This window comes from Pholcus phalangioides, unplaced genomic scaffold (genome assembly GCF_987345545.1).
Source record: "Pholcus phalangioides strain wild (caught in Gottingen) unplaced genomic scaffold, Ppha-v1.0 ptg000010l_1, whole genome shotgun sequence".
Taxonomy (NCBI): domain Eukaryota; kingdom Metazoa; phylum Arthropoda; class Arachnida; order Araneae; family Pholcidae; genus Pholcus; species Pholcus phalangioides.
Window position 1 is genome coordinate 26,461,109 of NW_028301603.1, and position 13,626 is coordinate 26,474,734.

At 35.9% G+C, this 13,626-nt stretch overlaps 1 protein-coding gene across 5 annotated transcripts in view; it reads right to left on the minus strand.

Annotated features, from left to right (window-relative positions):
- Positions 1-13,626, minus strand: part of Upf2 (UPF2 regulator of nonsense mediated mRNA decay) — a 228,607-nt gene that overhangs the window by 51,162 nt on the left and 163,819 nt on the right. For all 5 annotated transcript variants that reach the window (XM_089237947.1, XM_089237950.1, XM_089237948.1 and 2 more), the window contains exons 35-36: positions 9,087-9,180; positions 2,114-2,193 (exon numbers count right to left, since the gene is read on the minus strand). In XM_089237947.1, the coding sequence (XP_089094073.1) occupies positions 2,114-2,193; positions 9,087-9,180 (174 nt within the window). The remainder of the gene's footprint in view (positions 1-2,113; positions 2,194-9,086; positions 9,181-13,626) is intronic.

Here is a 13,626-nt window from a genome sequence, read left to right on the forward strand (position 1 = left end):
CGCGGCATAATCACGGATCACTTGTATGTCGCGCGGCACAGGTCCAAAGCAGTTAAGACGGCTTGCGACACATTTCAGATCACTTATATCCGCTAAGTATTTAGAAATCACTAAAGTGGCTCTGTAGGGGATTCAATAGGGAGAATGCTAGTTCAGGTGCCCACAAACTAGTGAAAAGTTTTACTCGTTTTTGGCGTACCGAGTGTAAGTTGCCATTAAGAATATTTCATATTTTTCTAAAGGGTTGTTGATGACGTAAGTGTATCCAACCCCATCCCCCGGCATCAAAAGTCAGCAAATCGGAACCCCCACCGATGCTGACGTAATACTTGAATGACCCCGAACATAAAGGCACCCGAAAGTTATTTTCTGAAGGTTAAACTGGGTTCAGCTAGAGGCGAATCGGCTCGTCTCTCGCTCCTGTAAAACCAGATGAGCTCTATCCCGTTAAGTGTCTGGTTTTCCTAAGAGCAGGATTTCTGTGCCGCGCGCTTCGTGAATCACCCAGAGCGACACGCTGTCCATTCACCAATAAAAAAAGCAGTACGACTGTTTTCCTAAAGAGCTCAATACGGTTCACGACAGCGCTTTACGTCGGCATGATTGGCGGACTGCTTCTGGAAGAGTTAAATGCGTCGAGTGGCGTGCATTTCACCAATCTTCTCTTCATTTTTTATGTGTTCTCTTTCCCTTCCCTTCAAACCGGAGCATGCAGTCGATAGAGTAGCTGACGCCAGGGTCAAATAATATATAGCCGTCCTGAGCTGATGCAACACTTACAAAACACAAATGCGTAGCGTGATTATGCAACACATTTCTGATGAAGCGAAATGATCCAGTTCAGTTCAAGCAGCGCAAAAAGCCTACTTCCAGGAAAACCTGACTTTTGAAATGAACGCTTGTTACAGGATCCCGGGAGAGAAACCTATACCTAAAGACCTAACCTTTTTTTCTCTCTCATGGAATATCTCTTGTGTGTGTACAGAACCTACCCCCCCCCCCCTCCTCATTTTTTTTTTGCCTTCTTATTTACGGCAACCAATCTCAAAAACGGATTTGATTTCCCCACTGGACTTCAGTTTTTAGCACTTTGACTAAGGCGCAGGGGCGAAAAGATACGTTTGTCATCGTCCTCCTACTTCAGTGGAACTGAAAATTTTTTTTCCTTTTTTCTCTTCTTTTTCAGAAGCGAGTGATGTGAATAAAACACATCAAAAAGGGAGGGAAAGCAGTGACATTTTGCGGTTTCTCAGAATTTTTGTAGTCAGATATTGGCTGTAAACAAAAGGAGAGAAGGAGGGATAAAATAGGAGTAGTAGGAGAGAACTGGGGTAAAAAAAGGACGATTGCGGCGAAAGTAGGAAAATAGGAGGACATTTCTAAAAAATAGGAGCACTGCGAGGTCTGTATATATAATGCAGAACTTTTCATGTCTACAACGGTATATTTGTCAATGATATGGGGCGCGGTATGCCAGGTCGATAAGATACTCGCCTAAAGTACCAAAGGATGTTTAGAGGTGTCGCGAGTTCGATACCCGGTTTGTCCTTGTGAGAAAACTTTCCTGACACAAGGGTGCAACAGAAACAGCGACATGACCGCAGAAGAAGTTGCTACCGCAGGGAGTCCCCCATCGAGGGGTTAGTGCACCAACCTCTTGATGAGTATAAAAAAACAAGCCTGCCATTCGGAATCAGCAATAAATTGTAGGTCCATCTGATTAGCCCTCGAGGTCAGAGAAATGACCGTGTGCACCAAATGATCAAAATGGTCAATGATATGATTGTCAATATCAGGAAAAAAAACAAGAATTGACCAATAACTTTGCTGATGTTATTGGTAATTACAATTATGTAAGATTTAAATTAAATTTTCAAACTTTGTAAAAATAGTATATTAGTTTAATCTATAATTATTTCAAGAATGCTCAGCTTATTGCCAAATATGCATCATGCATTTAAATATTTAATTTTGCTTAAACATATTTTTTTAAGCCGATACAAATATAAAGAATAGTTGTTTTCTTCAACATCATTATTAACAGGTCTGACTGTATTTCAACATTGCTAAATACAATTTCTACTAGAAGCATATTCAGTTTAACATAACTTACCTGCTGTTTGTTTCCTTTTCGAGTCATCAAAACAAAGTTGATTGTTGGTTTTTCCTCATTCTTTTTTTCAAGAGCTGCATCTATGGGGAAAATAAAAGGTTTGATTGTACATACATATTAATGTTTTATAATGTAATACAACAAGTTTTGATTTCACGGGACTATCACATGCTATGAAAGAATTTTCGTTTACAGGAATTCTTCCAATCATATTAATTTTCTGAAGAGCACAGGGCCTGATTTCTGCATGACCAACATGAGCATTTGCCCAGGGCCAATAAAGTAAAACCTGTCTTCAATGGAATTGAAAAGAACAGATTTCTTTCTGTTCAACATAGGTTTCTGCTTAATTGAGGTTCAATTGACGTAATGTGTAAAATTATGTAACAATCTGTTAAAAATTGAAATTAAATAAAAAATAAATGAACTTAAAATGAAGTAAATAATTTAAAAATAAAGTAATTATTAATTAGTAAGTAATAATTATTAAAAATTCATCACTTGATATGATACATTATTTATTAAAAAATACATACATACAGCCAGGATTGGTGGCAGGTATGAGGTGACTGCCTCGGGCAGCATGATTACAGGGGCGGCATTTTTCACAACAGATTTATTATGGGACTGTGTTTCCACTTTTGAAAATTTTTACACAAGTGAAATAGTTTTGAAGGGAAATCATGCACGAGTGGATAAATAAATACAATAATTCTCAGTGTTGAAATGCTATTGAACTCTTTGCTATTTAATTCTTAATTCATCTTAACACACACATTCTTGCAGTTTCAAAAAGTGCCACCTACACCTAGAGAAACTGGTTTCCTGAAAGAAAAATTAGGTTCTTTCTCTTTTTTTGTTAAGGATCGTTTTGCTCTTTATCAACATTTTTTTACAATTTATTTTCCTTTGTTTAGTCAATTCCCCAGCACAAGTTTGGATTTCTTGTTCATCTTCTGACAAATGCTTCTTTCTTAGCCAACACCATACTAGAAGTATCTCTAGTGTTGTGCTGTTTGGCTACTACTACTCAACCATACATGCACCTCATACACATTCCTCTACGGAATTACTAACGAATTGGCACAAGCCGGAATGTGCACGTAAGTGTTGTGAACCTAGCATGAAGTTTGTTTCTGTGTAATGCTTGTTATGTGTCATGCGCCATCTGCCATAAATTTTTCTATGAGTGAAGTGTAATGGCTGAATAATTGTACCATTGTAGGCATGTTGCTGCCTGTGGAGTGACTTTTTAAAGGAGAGATCAAGATTTTAAAAGGGGTACTGTTTGGCTCCTGGATGTTCAGATTGCCCATTTCTGTGCGTGTGTGTGTGTGTGTATATATATATATATATATATCTGATCTCTACACCAGGGCAAAGTTTCTCAAGAAACCATTGATAGTTATAAGGCTGTTCCATGGAACCCTTAATGATGATGGGGATGCTCTACAGAACTCAAACAAATTTATGAATATTTAATCCCAAAAAAAGTGTCTCTACTGCCATCTTAACATCATCATAGCCCCAGAGCAAAATAAAAGAGGGCTTAGGCCCTCTAAAAATTTTCTTACATGAAAAAATTCTTACATAAATTCTTGCATGAAATGTCCCTTTAACTTATTTTTTTCCAGATAGGGGGCATTGTTCTTCGTGTCTTTGCTCAAAGAATGTTGATATCTCTGTGCCGAATGACAAAATAACATGTGCAGCAAAAGAACCGTGAATGTATATGCAGAAGCACTTGCAGTCACTCACAAACTCTAAACATCCATATTTTGCAAACTTTTTTCACCATGAAAAAATCATGCCTTTCTTAGGCACTTTTGTCTATAACCAGCAAACGAGTAGAAATAAAATTTCATCAAAATATTTTGCAAAAATATGCCTTATACGCCTTCTAGAAAATGTTGAAAACAATTATCACACGCACAGTATTATTACATGTGAGAAACAGTATTATTACATTAGTGAAATAGCAAAGTGTAACCGTCTTTGGCTTTCACATTTTTTTTATTACAATCACAGAAAACCTAGGATGGCTATGCTTTGTTTGTTTCACTAATGTCGTTTTACCACACACAAATAACAACTGTTAAAATTTTGAAACAAACTTGATAATTTAACTATTGCTTATAAAATATTAACCAATATTATATCATCATTTTATTTCATGCAAAACATTAATCAAAATCTGGTCACACTAATTTCAATCGAAGAATTTTAACAGTTTCACTTCAAAGGTGGCAGAAGTGGTTTTAGTTCATTGATGTTTCTCAAATGTAATACAGGATGAATTTCTTGAGATAAACTTTATGAGGCGATGTAAGACACTTAAACAACTATTTTTTATTATAGAATGTGCAGTTGAATGGCAATAGCAAAGAAGGTAAAGGGAGGTTATTAGAGAGTGCGCAACATAACTTTTTTGACCAAAAACAAATACTATATTTTTCCAACGGATTGGCTGGGATATGTGCCATCAACCATTCCAGGGTGCATATGCACTTTTAGATTGGATTGTTTTTTTTTTTGTACAAGAAACATCAAGGTTATTGTTGTGCCAAACAATGGTTAAGCGATGCAATGGCTGGTGGTAGAACTTGCATCACCCAAGTTACACCATGAGAAAACCTGAGTCATTGCAATACCCTGCACCCTGGTCACGAGCATTGGAGTAAGCAAGATTGACCTGTAGAGGGGCACATTGAGAGTATAACATATTTTTAATTTTTGATGGTCTTGGGGAGGGCATGTGACCCCCTATGTTCTTTCCTGTGCACTACACCTCTCATAACAAACGTATGAACTAATAGGGCTGTTACTTCGTTAGAATATTTTGCAGCAAAGTATAAATAAAAAGATAAGGGAAAACTCGCTTTATGCTACGCGTGTATAGGCAACATAACACAGATATAATCACAATTTCAAAAATTAGGAAATGAGAAGAGCAGTTCTTACATTGGGGAGCATTTTTTCCCCATTTTCTGTTGCATGATATTTTTCAGCTGATCCAAGTTATTTTCTTCTTGCTGATTTCAAATCTGAAATCAATTTCTCTTAGCAAGCTTTAGTTTTTATGCACGTTTTAGTATTATATACTTATACATAGCCACAGGTCTCCCGGGCTATCGACTAACGACTTACACTATCTTAATTGTTGCACTACTATATGTAATTCACTAGTGTGTCAATTTATCAGCCTGTAGCATCAGTTTTATGAATTTACTACAGTGGCTACCAGAGGGTAGCACTTTTCTAGCATGTAGGGCGTGGCACCAGGAAGACGATCACTTCAGATGCAATAAGGAAATGTCATATTCTTCTTTCTCTTTAGTGCTAATTTCGGTGTCAGTTTTGAACTGAATAGACAAGTGCATTTTGTGGAGTTCTTTTCAGATCACATTCATGGCTATCCTCAAGTAGATGTAGATGTCCAAATAGTCCTAATGCATTCTGTTATGCATGTGGTTGCTGCATACTTGTTCATCAAAGGTGCAATATTTCATATTTGTGAAGTGTGCTTATAAAGCCTATTTTGAAATTAGGAAGATTTGGGGACCAAGACAAGAAATGGGCAATTCATATTGTGTATCATAATTGTGAGGAAATGTTTCGTGACAAGTCAAAAGGAAATTAAACTGTCTGCATTTTGGAATTTGGTTTGTCAGGAACTCACATATCACATAACTAACTGCTATTTTTGCTTGGCCAACACAAGGGGGTGTCGGCAAGAAAAATTGGTACAGGATCTCCTACCCTGATATTGCATCCGCTATTCGACCAATTCCACATGCTGAGTAACTCCCGATTCCTGTGTTTAATTGGTTGGGTTCATCTGAAGATGAAGACACTGAGCAAGACCAGCAAACGTGTGGTGTTCGTGATATACAGCTTTTAGAAATGTTTTCAACATCTGAAGACTCTTTATATTCTGGTAAAAAGAATTCATCAGCCCCTCAGCAGTTTAGCCAGCCTATTTGACATGAAAATCAATGAAAAAAAGAACTCAGCGTGGCTGTCTTTTAAGGCAGTTATATAAAATTTTCTTGATAACAGAAAGGCAGATACAGCACCAATGAGATTCTGGTTACTAGAATGCTAAGTTGGCTTTTCGTGAGCTCGGGTTTTGGGTGGGAATAAAGAACACTGCTAGAAAATTACTAAATTTTAAAGTTGTGGAGACGGGCAATACCCCAAGAATCTGGGAACTGTAAGTGATGAACAGGGAGATAGCTTTCATCACGATTTCAAGATGATGTAAGAGCGCTACCAAGATTGCTGGGACAAAAATATGATGGCGGACTGCTGCTGGAACATCAAATGATATTGCCCTTATAAAGTCCATAAATGCAAGAGTTATAAGCGCAAATTTTTGCCTGAAAAGTGCCAGAAAAAATAAATTCAGAAAAAAACTAAAAATGCTATTTTGAAAAAAATCTAGAGGTTACAGGGAAAAAGTAAATTCTCTCAGATTTGAAATCAGCATACTCGAATTAGGTAGGATCAAGTGCTTGCATAAATGAAACAAACATTTTGTTCCCCCAGTGTTATCAATGTCAAAATTTTGTCTTTGGATTCAGAATATAAATGTATTAATTTATTAATTTTCATGTTTTCTCATAAAAGTACGTAAAAGCACATTTGTGACACTTGAATGAATATGATTTCTCTTCAAATTGTTTTTAGTAAATTTTATATTCAATTTTGCAATGCGTTATATGATATATAACACTCACCATAAAAATTTGACCACCAAGAAGTAATAGTGAGATGGTAACGAAACTTGGCATGAAGATATGTATCTGGCAGGTATGCAAATGATTAGATGCACAGTCTGATTTTGCAATGTGAAATGCCACCAGAGCGCTGAACTTCGTTCTCCTTGGCATATAAAAAAAATATGGAAAGGAATTTTGCCTGTACTTAATCTGTTGCAGAAGGATGCCATTATGTCACCAACAAAGACAATATGATCGCTGACAGAGATCAAGAGGGTAATCATTTTGGAAGACAGCTACTTAGACCAATCAGACTTTACTGTGAGGTGGTGTTGGGACCAGTGGATGAAAGAGAGGTCGCATGGACGGCAGCTCTTCATGTGTTTTGCATTTAATTTGGTGTATAGATGGTCACCAGTCACCAGAGACACATCTTGGATTTGAACACAAAACTGGAAGTCGTAGGTGCAAAAGAAAAGTAAAATTTAAGTGTTACAGAGATAACAAAAAAGTTTGCTATTGGAAAAATCCAATGTTATGACATTATCAAAAGAAAACGTGAAATTCTAGAGGAATGGTTGAATGGAAATGAAGAAACAAAATTTAAAACGTGCAAGACTTGAAATGAGAAAATTAACGAAATTGTATGGGAATGGTTTGTGGATGCCAGATCTTGAAAATTGCTAATATCTGGGCCAATGGTTCAAGCTGAAGCAAGCAAGCAAAAAAAAAAAAAAAAAAAAAATTGCTGAACAACTTGGGAAGGAAGATTTCTGTGCATCCAATGGGTGGCTAGAAAGTTTTCGAAAATGGGAAGTATGACGTGAAGCTGCTGATGTTGATCCCGAGACTGAATAATTGGAGCGAAGAACTTTTCAATTTAATTGAAGGGTACAATGTTGAAGACATAGCAAACAGAGATGAAACCGGATTGTTCTACACACAGGGCCCTATCAAACAAAACTCTGATTGAAGGGAGAAAATTTTGCTGAAGGCAGAAATTCGAAGGAAAGACTTACTGGGTTTTTGTGTGTTTTCATGACTGGGGAAAAGGAAATACCTCTGGTGTTTGGTAAATCCATCAAACCACATTGTTTCAGGTATATGAATCCAAAAACTCTACCAGTTGAGTGGAAGGCAAACAAGAAAGCGTGGATGACAGCTAAAATCATGGATGAGTGACTTGTTGCCTTTAATGCCAGAATGAAGAAACAAAAACGACAGGTTCTGCTATTTCTTGACAATGCGACTTGTCATCCTAGCATTACGCTTTCTAATGTTAGACTGGCTTTTTTCCCACCTAGCAGAACTAGTGTTACACAGCCAATGGATCAAGGAATGATTTGCAACGGGAAAACAAATTACCGGAGCTTTGTAATGCAATCACTGCTGGCAAAGATGAAAAAGCGTCAAGTTTATTGGAATTAACAAAATATGGAAAAAAGTTGATAATGAAACCACATTTCTCTGTTTTGTCAAAGCAAACTTCCCCGGAGAAATCAATTCAATAGAAGAATCAGTCAATCATGAAATTGATAATCTACAAGATCCATTAAATGTAGCAAAAGTAGGATTGCATGCATTAGACTTTGTAACAGTGGATGATGAACTAGCAATGGTAGCACAGTATGAAAACTGAATTGGAACTGCCATTTCTGGGCAACTTACTGATGAAAACAGCAGTGATGAAGAAGAGAAATCCAACAAAGTTGCAAGAAAAGATCTTAGGATAAACTCGTACACAAGTGCAGTTCAATGCCTTACGAATTTACAGGACTTTGTAGCTTATAAAAATAACATGGAGCTTTTGAGCATGATAAACAGTGCTCAAATGTTTGCGGAAAACCATATTATAAAAACGATGCTGGTATCAAATTTAATGGGGCAAATATCTCTTTTGTCCACGGCCTCATCAGGTCAAATTTAGGCCCTGGAAGTGCATTAGAATTATAAATAAGTATGCACTATTCTTGTTAATTATTTTGAATAAATCTAGTCATATTATAAAAGCAATAACTGAATTTACTTTCAAGACCAACTTAATCTTTTAAAAAGGAAAATGAAATTAGAGGGTGACTTTCAAGATGATAATCTGACAATAATAACTAAAAAAAATTAAGAATAAATTATCAACCAATGAATGTGTGATCCCCTTTGAATAGCATCTAGGCTTTTGAAATGCATGCACACATTTCTCTATTTATTTTCATCGTTATATTTTAATTGAACAGAAAACATTGATAATTACATACAGCTACACTTTTTGCTCCCTGGTCCACTGTTTCCTTTGATATTCATGGGAATGACAATGTCAATTTGCGGTTTTACTGATTCTTGATTTCTATGCTGATTCAATAAAAAGAAAAAATTACACCTATTAGTATTAAATTTATGGTGAAATATCACTAATGTGTTGTTCCAAATTACATACCATATATACTCGTATATAAGCCGAGTTTTTTTGTAGAAAAATTCGTTCCTCAAGTGGGGGAGGTTGGCTTATACTCGGGTCAGTTTTTGATGAGAAAATATCGACCCCCCCCCCAATCAGTAGTCATTTTTGTAGCAGTGTTTGAGACACCGGCATTATTGGTATGGGATATGTTCAAACCCCCACAGAACCGATAATGTCAAAGCAGAGGCAAAGAAATCTAAAACATCATTGGCTTTGATACCATGTGGGCTAACGTCGATTGTACAGCCTTTAGATGTGAGCATCAATAAGCCTCTCAAAGACTATTTGAAGGATTTGTGGATCGAATGGATAAGTTCCGACGTTAAAGTGGTGCCTTGAAGAAAACTGACATTGGCCTCGTGTGGTAATGGGTACATGAGGAGTGGAATTCCTGTTTCCACCGAAATTATCATCCAATCCTTCAAAAAATGTTGCATCAGCAATGCGATGGACAGAACTGAAGATATCTATCCTGTTTGAAAGTGACAATGGCGATGAAACAGCCCAGATGAAGATAAAAACAAAGATGCCGCACCTTATGATGATCTGATGGATTACGATGAGCTTGGAGACTCAGACGAAATGGTTTAAAAAGTTTGAATCATTTTCTATTGTAAATTTCCGCTAACTATTAATTTTGCATGAAAATATAAAAATTCTTTTTTTCTGAAATGCACGGATTTTTTTGGGGTCGCCTTATACACGGGTTTTCAATTTATTGCGGTTTTGGTGCTCCTGAAGTGGGGGGGGGGGTCGGCTTATACACGAGTATATACGGTAGTTTTTATAGTGATAAGATATAAAATGTACAAAACGTGTAAAACTGGCTCAAAAAGTTCAAAATATTACACAATTTTAAATATTTACAGGTGTTTTTTATGAACTGACAATTTTTTTTTCATGTAAACAACAGTTTCAACTCATTAGAAAATTCTAATTTTTATACCTGGATACCTAGGAAAACAAAATTTCTTCATGCAGGAAGCAGTTTTTTAAAAGTGGTTGTGTCTTCAAAACAGTTTTTTTGTGCCAATTAAAAAATAGATAAAAAATGGTTTGATAATTTTTCACAAGTAAACAAAGAATGGTTTCACAGTTTTGAAGAATTTTTACATTTTAGAAATTTAAAAAAAAAAAAATTAAGTACCTTATCATTTAAGTCTGTCAAGTATACATATAAAATTTTGTTAATATTGGATCAACAAATTTGAAGAGGATTCTAATGAAGTCACCAGTGCCTATATACCCACGTACAGTGGAACTTCGGTTAATGAGCAATTCACATAACGAGCAAAAATTTTGAACAAATTTTGATTCAATTAACGAGCGATGATTTGCATTACGAGTAAAAATGTTGTGCTTTGTTTATTTATTTTCACGTTATCAAAATTGAGCTGATGGTTTTTTGCTTTTAACACACGTCTTCGATTCGTGTACCTAACTCGAAAAATTAACACCCTATGAACGTGAGTGTTTAAGATATGAAACTAGATGTAGCATTGTAACAACGTGTATATGCGACTGAAGTTTTTTAAAAATTCTGCTTGGAGAAAACTTTGGGCTGATTGTATTATTGACCGTGACTTTGAGGGCGCTAGCTCATGAACAAGGGCCACCATTTCTGAAGAGATTGTGTAATTGGGGAAGACCATGAGATTGGAGGTGCATGAGCCTGACATTCAAGAACTAGTGGAGGAACATGGTCATATCCACAGACAAACTGATGGATCTCCATAGTAGACAATAGCAAGAACTTATGCACATAAGCTTATTATGATCAACGCAAGAGCTTATTATGATCTCGTCTGAGGAAGACAAAGAAAGAAATGAGAAGTACCTTCACTTCAAATGAGTTTAAGAGATGTGTAGAAAATGGAAATCTGTGTAAAACTTTTTAGAAGAGAACTATCCCAAATAAAGCTGTAGCATTGTGAACGATAAATCTGTTCAACAATAGTGTGATTTCCCATTTCCGAAAAAACCAAAAAAAGAGAGACAAAAGCAAGTGTAATAGATAGTATTCCATTTTAAAGTCACACAAAAAAGAATAAGTTCACAGATAGTGAGTGCAGTGCATAAGTCGTCCTAAACATTAGTCCTCATCTCTCTGGTCATTTAGAGTGAGTTAATTTGTAAACATTATTGTACTGCATATTTTATTTACGGTTTTATTAGTTTTTAAATATTTTATTTTATTATTTATTATATTAACATTGTGTTGCATTGAGTGAATGACATTTTTATCAGCCATTTTCTTGTAAAAGAATAATTGTGGAACGAATTATCCAAGTTTCCATTATTTCCCATGAGGCATTTTGATTTGCATAACGAGTGATTTGGATAATGAGCATGTTGGTGGAACGAATTAAGTTCATCAACCGAAGTTCCACTGTATAAGGTTTTTGAAATCCTAACATTTCGGAACATTTGGAAATCAGGAATAGAAAAACATTTATTGAGAATTCCCAGAATCATAGTTCTTATTTAGTTTCGAATGATAGGCTACTTCAAAAGTTTGTCAGAGCTGGGCAAATGCCTAAAATGGGCAAAAAACTGTCGGGCAACAATGGCCTCTCGGCCCCAACTATCACTTGCGGAATGTTTACTTTGGTTTCCGTGGTTCCCTATCAATTCATCTCAGACACGTGTTTGCCTTTACAAAGGTTTGTCACTTCTTTAATCCTGTCTCAGTATATGCATAATAGTTTATATGATAGTTAGTTTATAGTTGAAAAGTGACAAACCTTTTTAATGGTTTTGTCACTTTTAAAATCCTCCCATCAATTGAAGAAAACCCGGGCAGTGCCGAGTATTATAGCTAGTATTATGTAATATTATTTATGTAACATTAAGTAAACATCAATTAACAGTAAAACTGTCTAATGAGAAAATCAAGAACCTTGTCCAGTTGCTCAAGTACTCTGATGTGAGAAGACATTATCTTTAATTCTATCTTTAACCTATCATTTAATCTATAAAAATTTTATTTCCTTTCAACATTAGACATATACTTGGTTTTCTTCACATTACAGGATAGGAACCTGAATATTTAATCTCTTACAATAATATTAGCCTTTCTATTGTTTAAGGCTTGAAGTGATATAATCACGTATGCAGTTAAACATACCTCTAATAAATCAGCAATTAACTCTTTTTGTCATAAATGGCAGATTTAAGCTTTAAGAAATATATTATTTTAAGTAATTATTTTAGAAGCATAATGTCAGTAGGTATGGCTTCAACTTGTTCTATGTCAGCAATCTTTAGTGGTGCCACATCTTCATTATGTAATATTTTTTAAATCTGAAGAGAGGATGTTCAGAAGGGGGGGGGGGGGTGATGTTGAATGACACTGAAACACAGATAGCTATTAACTGTATTTCAATTATTGTATGTAAGCCCAATTACTGGACATCAATATTATTGTTCATGAAAAGAATTGTAAAATTTGCTCCTCTTTCTCAGTGCCCCCCCGAGATTGAAAATGGTTCCATTTTATGACATTCATTCACAGATACAAGAGAGTGGAATATTACAGAAGTGACCCTTTATAGAACTGGGGCTGTGTATTCTACGAATCTTGTATATACTTATATACTACTAATTTTATACAAAATGATAATCCGTCCATCACTTCTGTATGCATCGCCTGTCTGGATGTACCGTAAAAGATCCAACCTCATAAAGATTGAGCAACAACAAAACAAATATCTCAGGAAGGTCACGAAGGCCCCTTGGTTCGTACGAAACCATAACATTCGATCTGACATCAAAGTCCTCACGATCTGCAAATACGTCAAGAGCCTCGCAAAGTGCCTTTTGAAAGATTAGAGAGCTCAGACTTTGACCACCTCAGAGCGATTTCAGCGTACAGAGCCACCGAATTTAGAGCACTGCCTAGAACTAAGAACGTTCTCTTGATGATTAGACCTCCCATACAGAGATTGTAAATACTTTTTTTTTGCAAACAACATCATTAAAAAACATCATACTGTTTTCACCTTATATTCACCTAACTTCACCTTATACCATCATATAATCATCACATTTAACATCATCCTTAGTTGTGGAAATCATTCATCACTTTCGATACGGGACCCATGTCTCATCCCCCCTATTCCATTTTTTAATGAACTCTAACATGACCCCCCCCCCCCTCCAGGAGAAAAATATAAGCGAACATTCTTATGTCATACAATAACAACCCTATTCCATAGCTGCCAACTTTTGAAAATGAAAATTCGGGAGATTTTCGCACAAACCCGTATTTTATGCTAAAACCACTCCCTAATAAATACAATAGGGATTTTCCAAACATAAAAGTTAAAGCGTAGGGA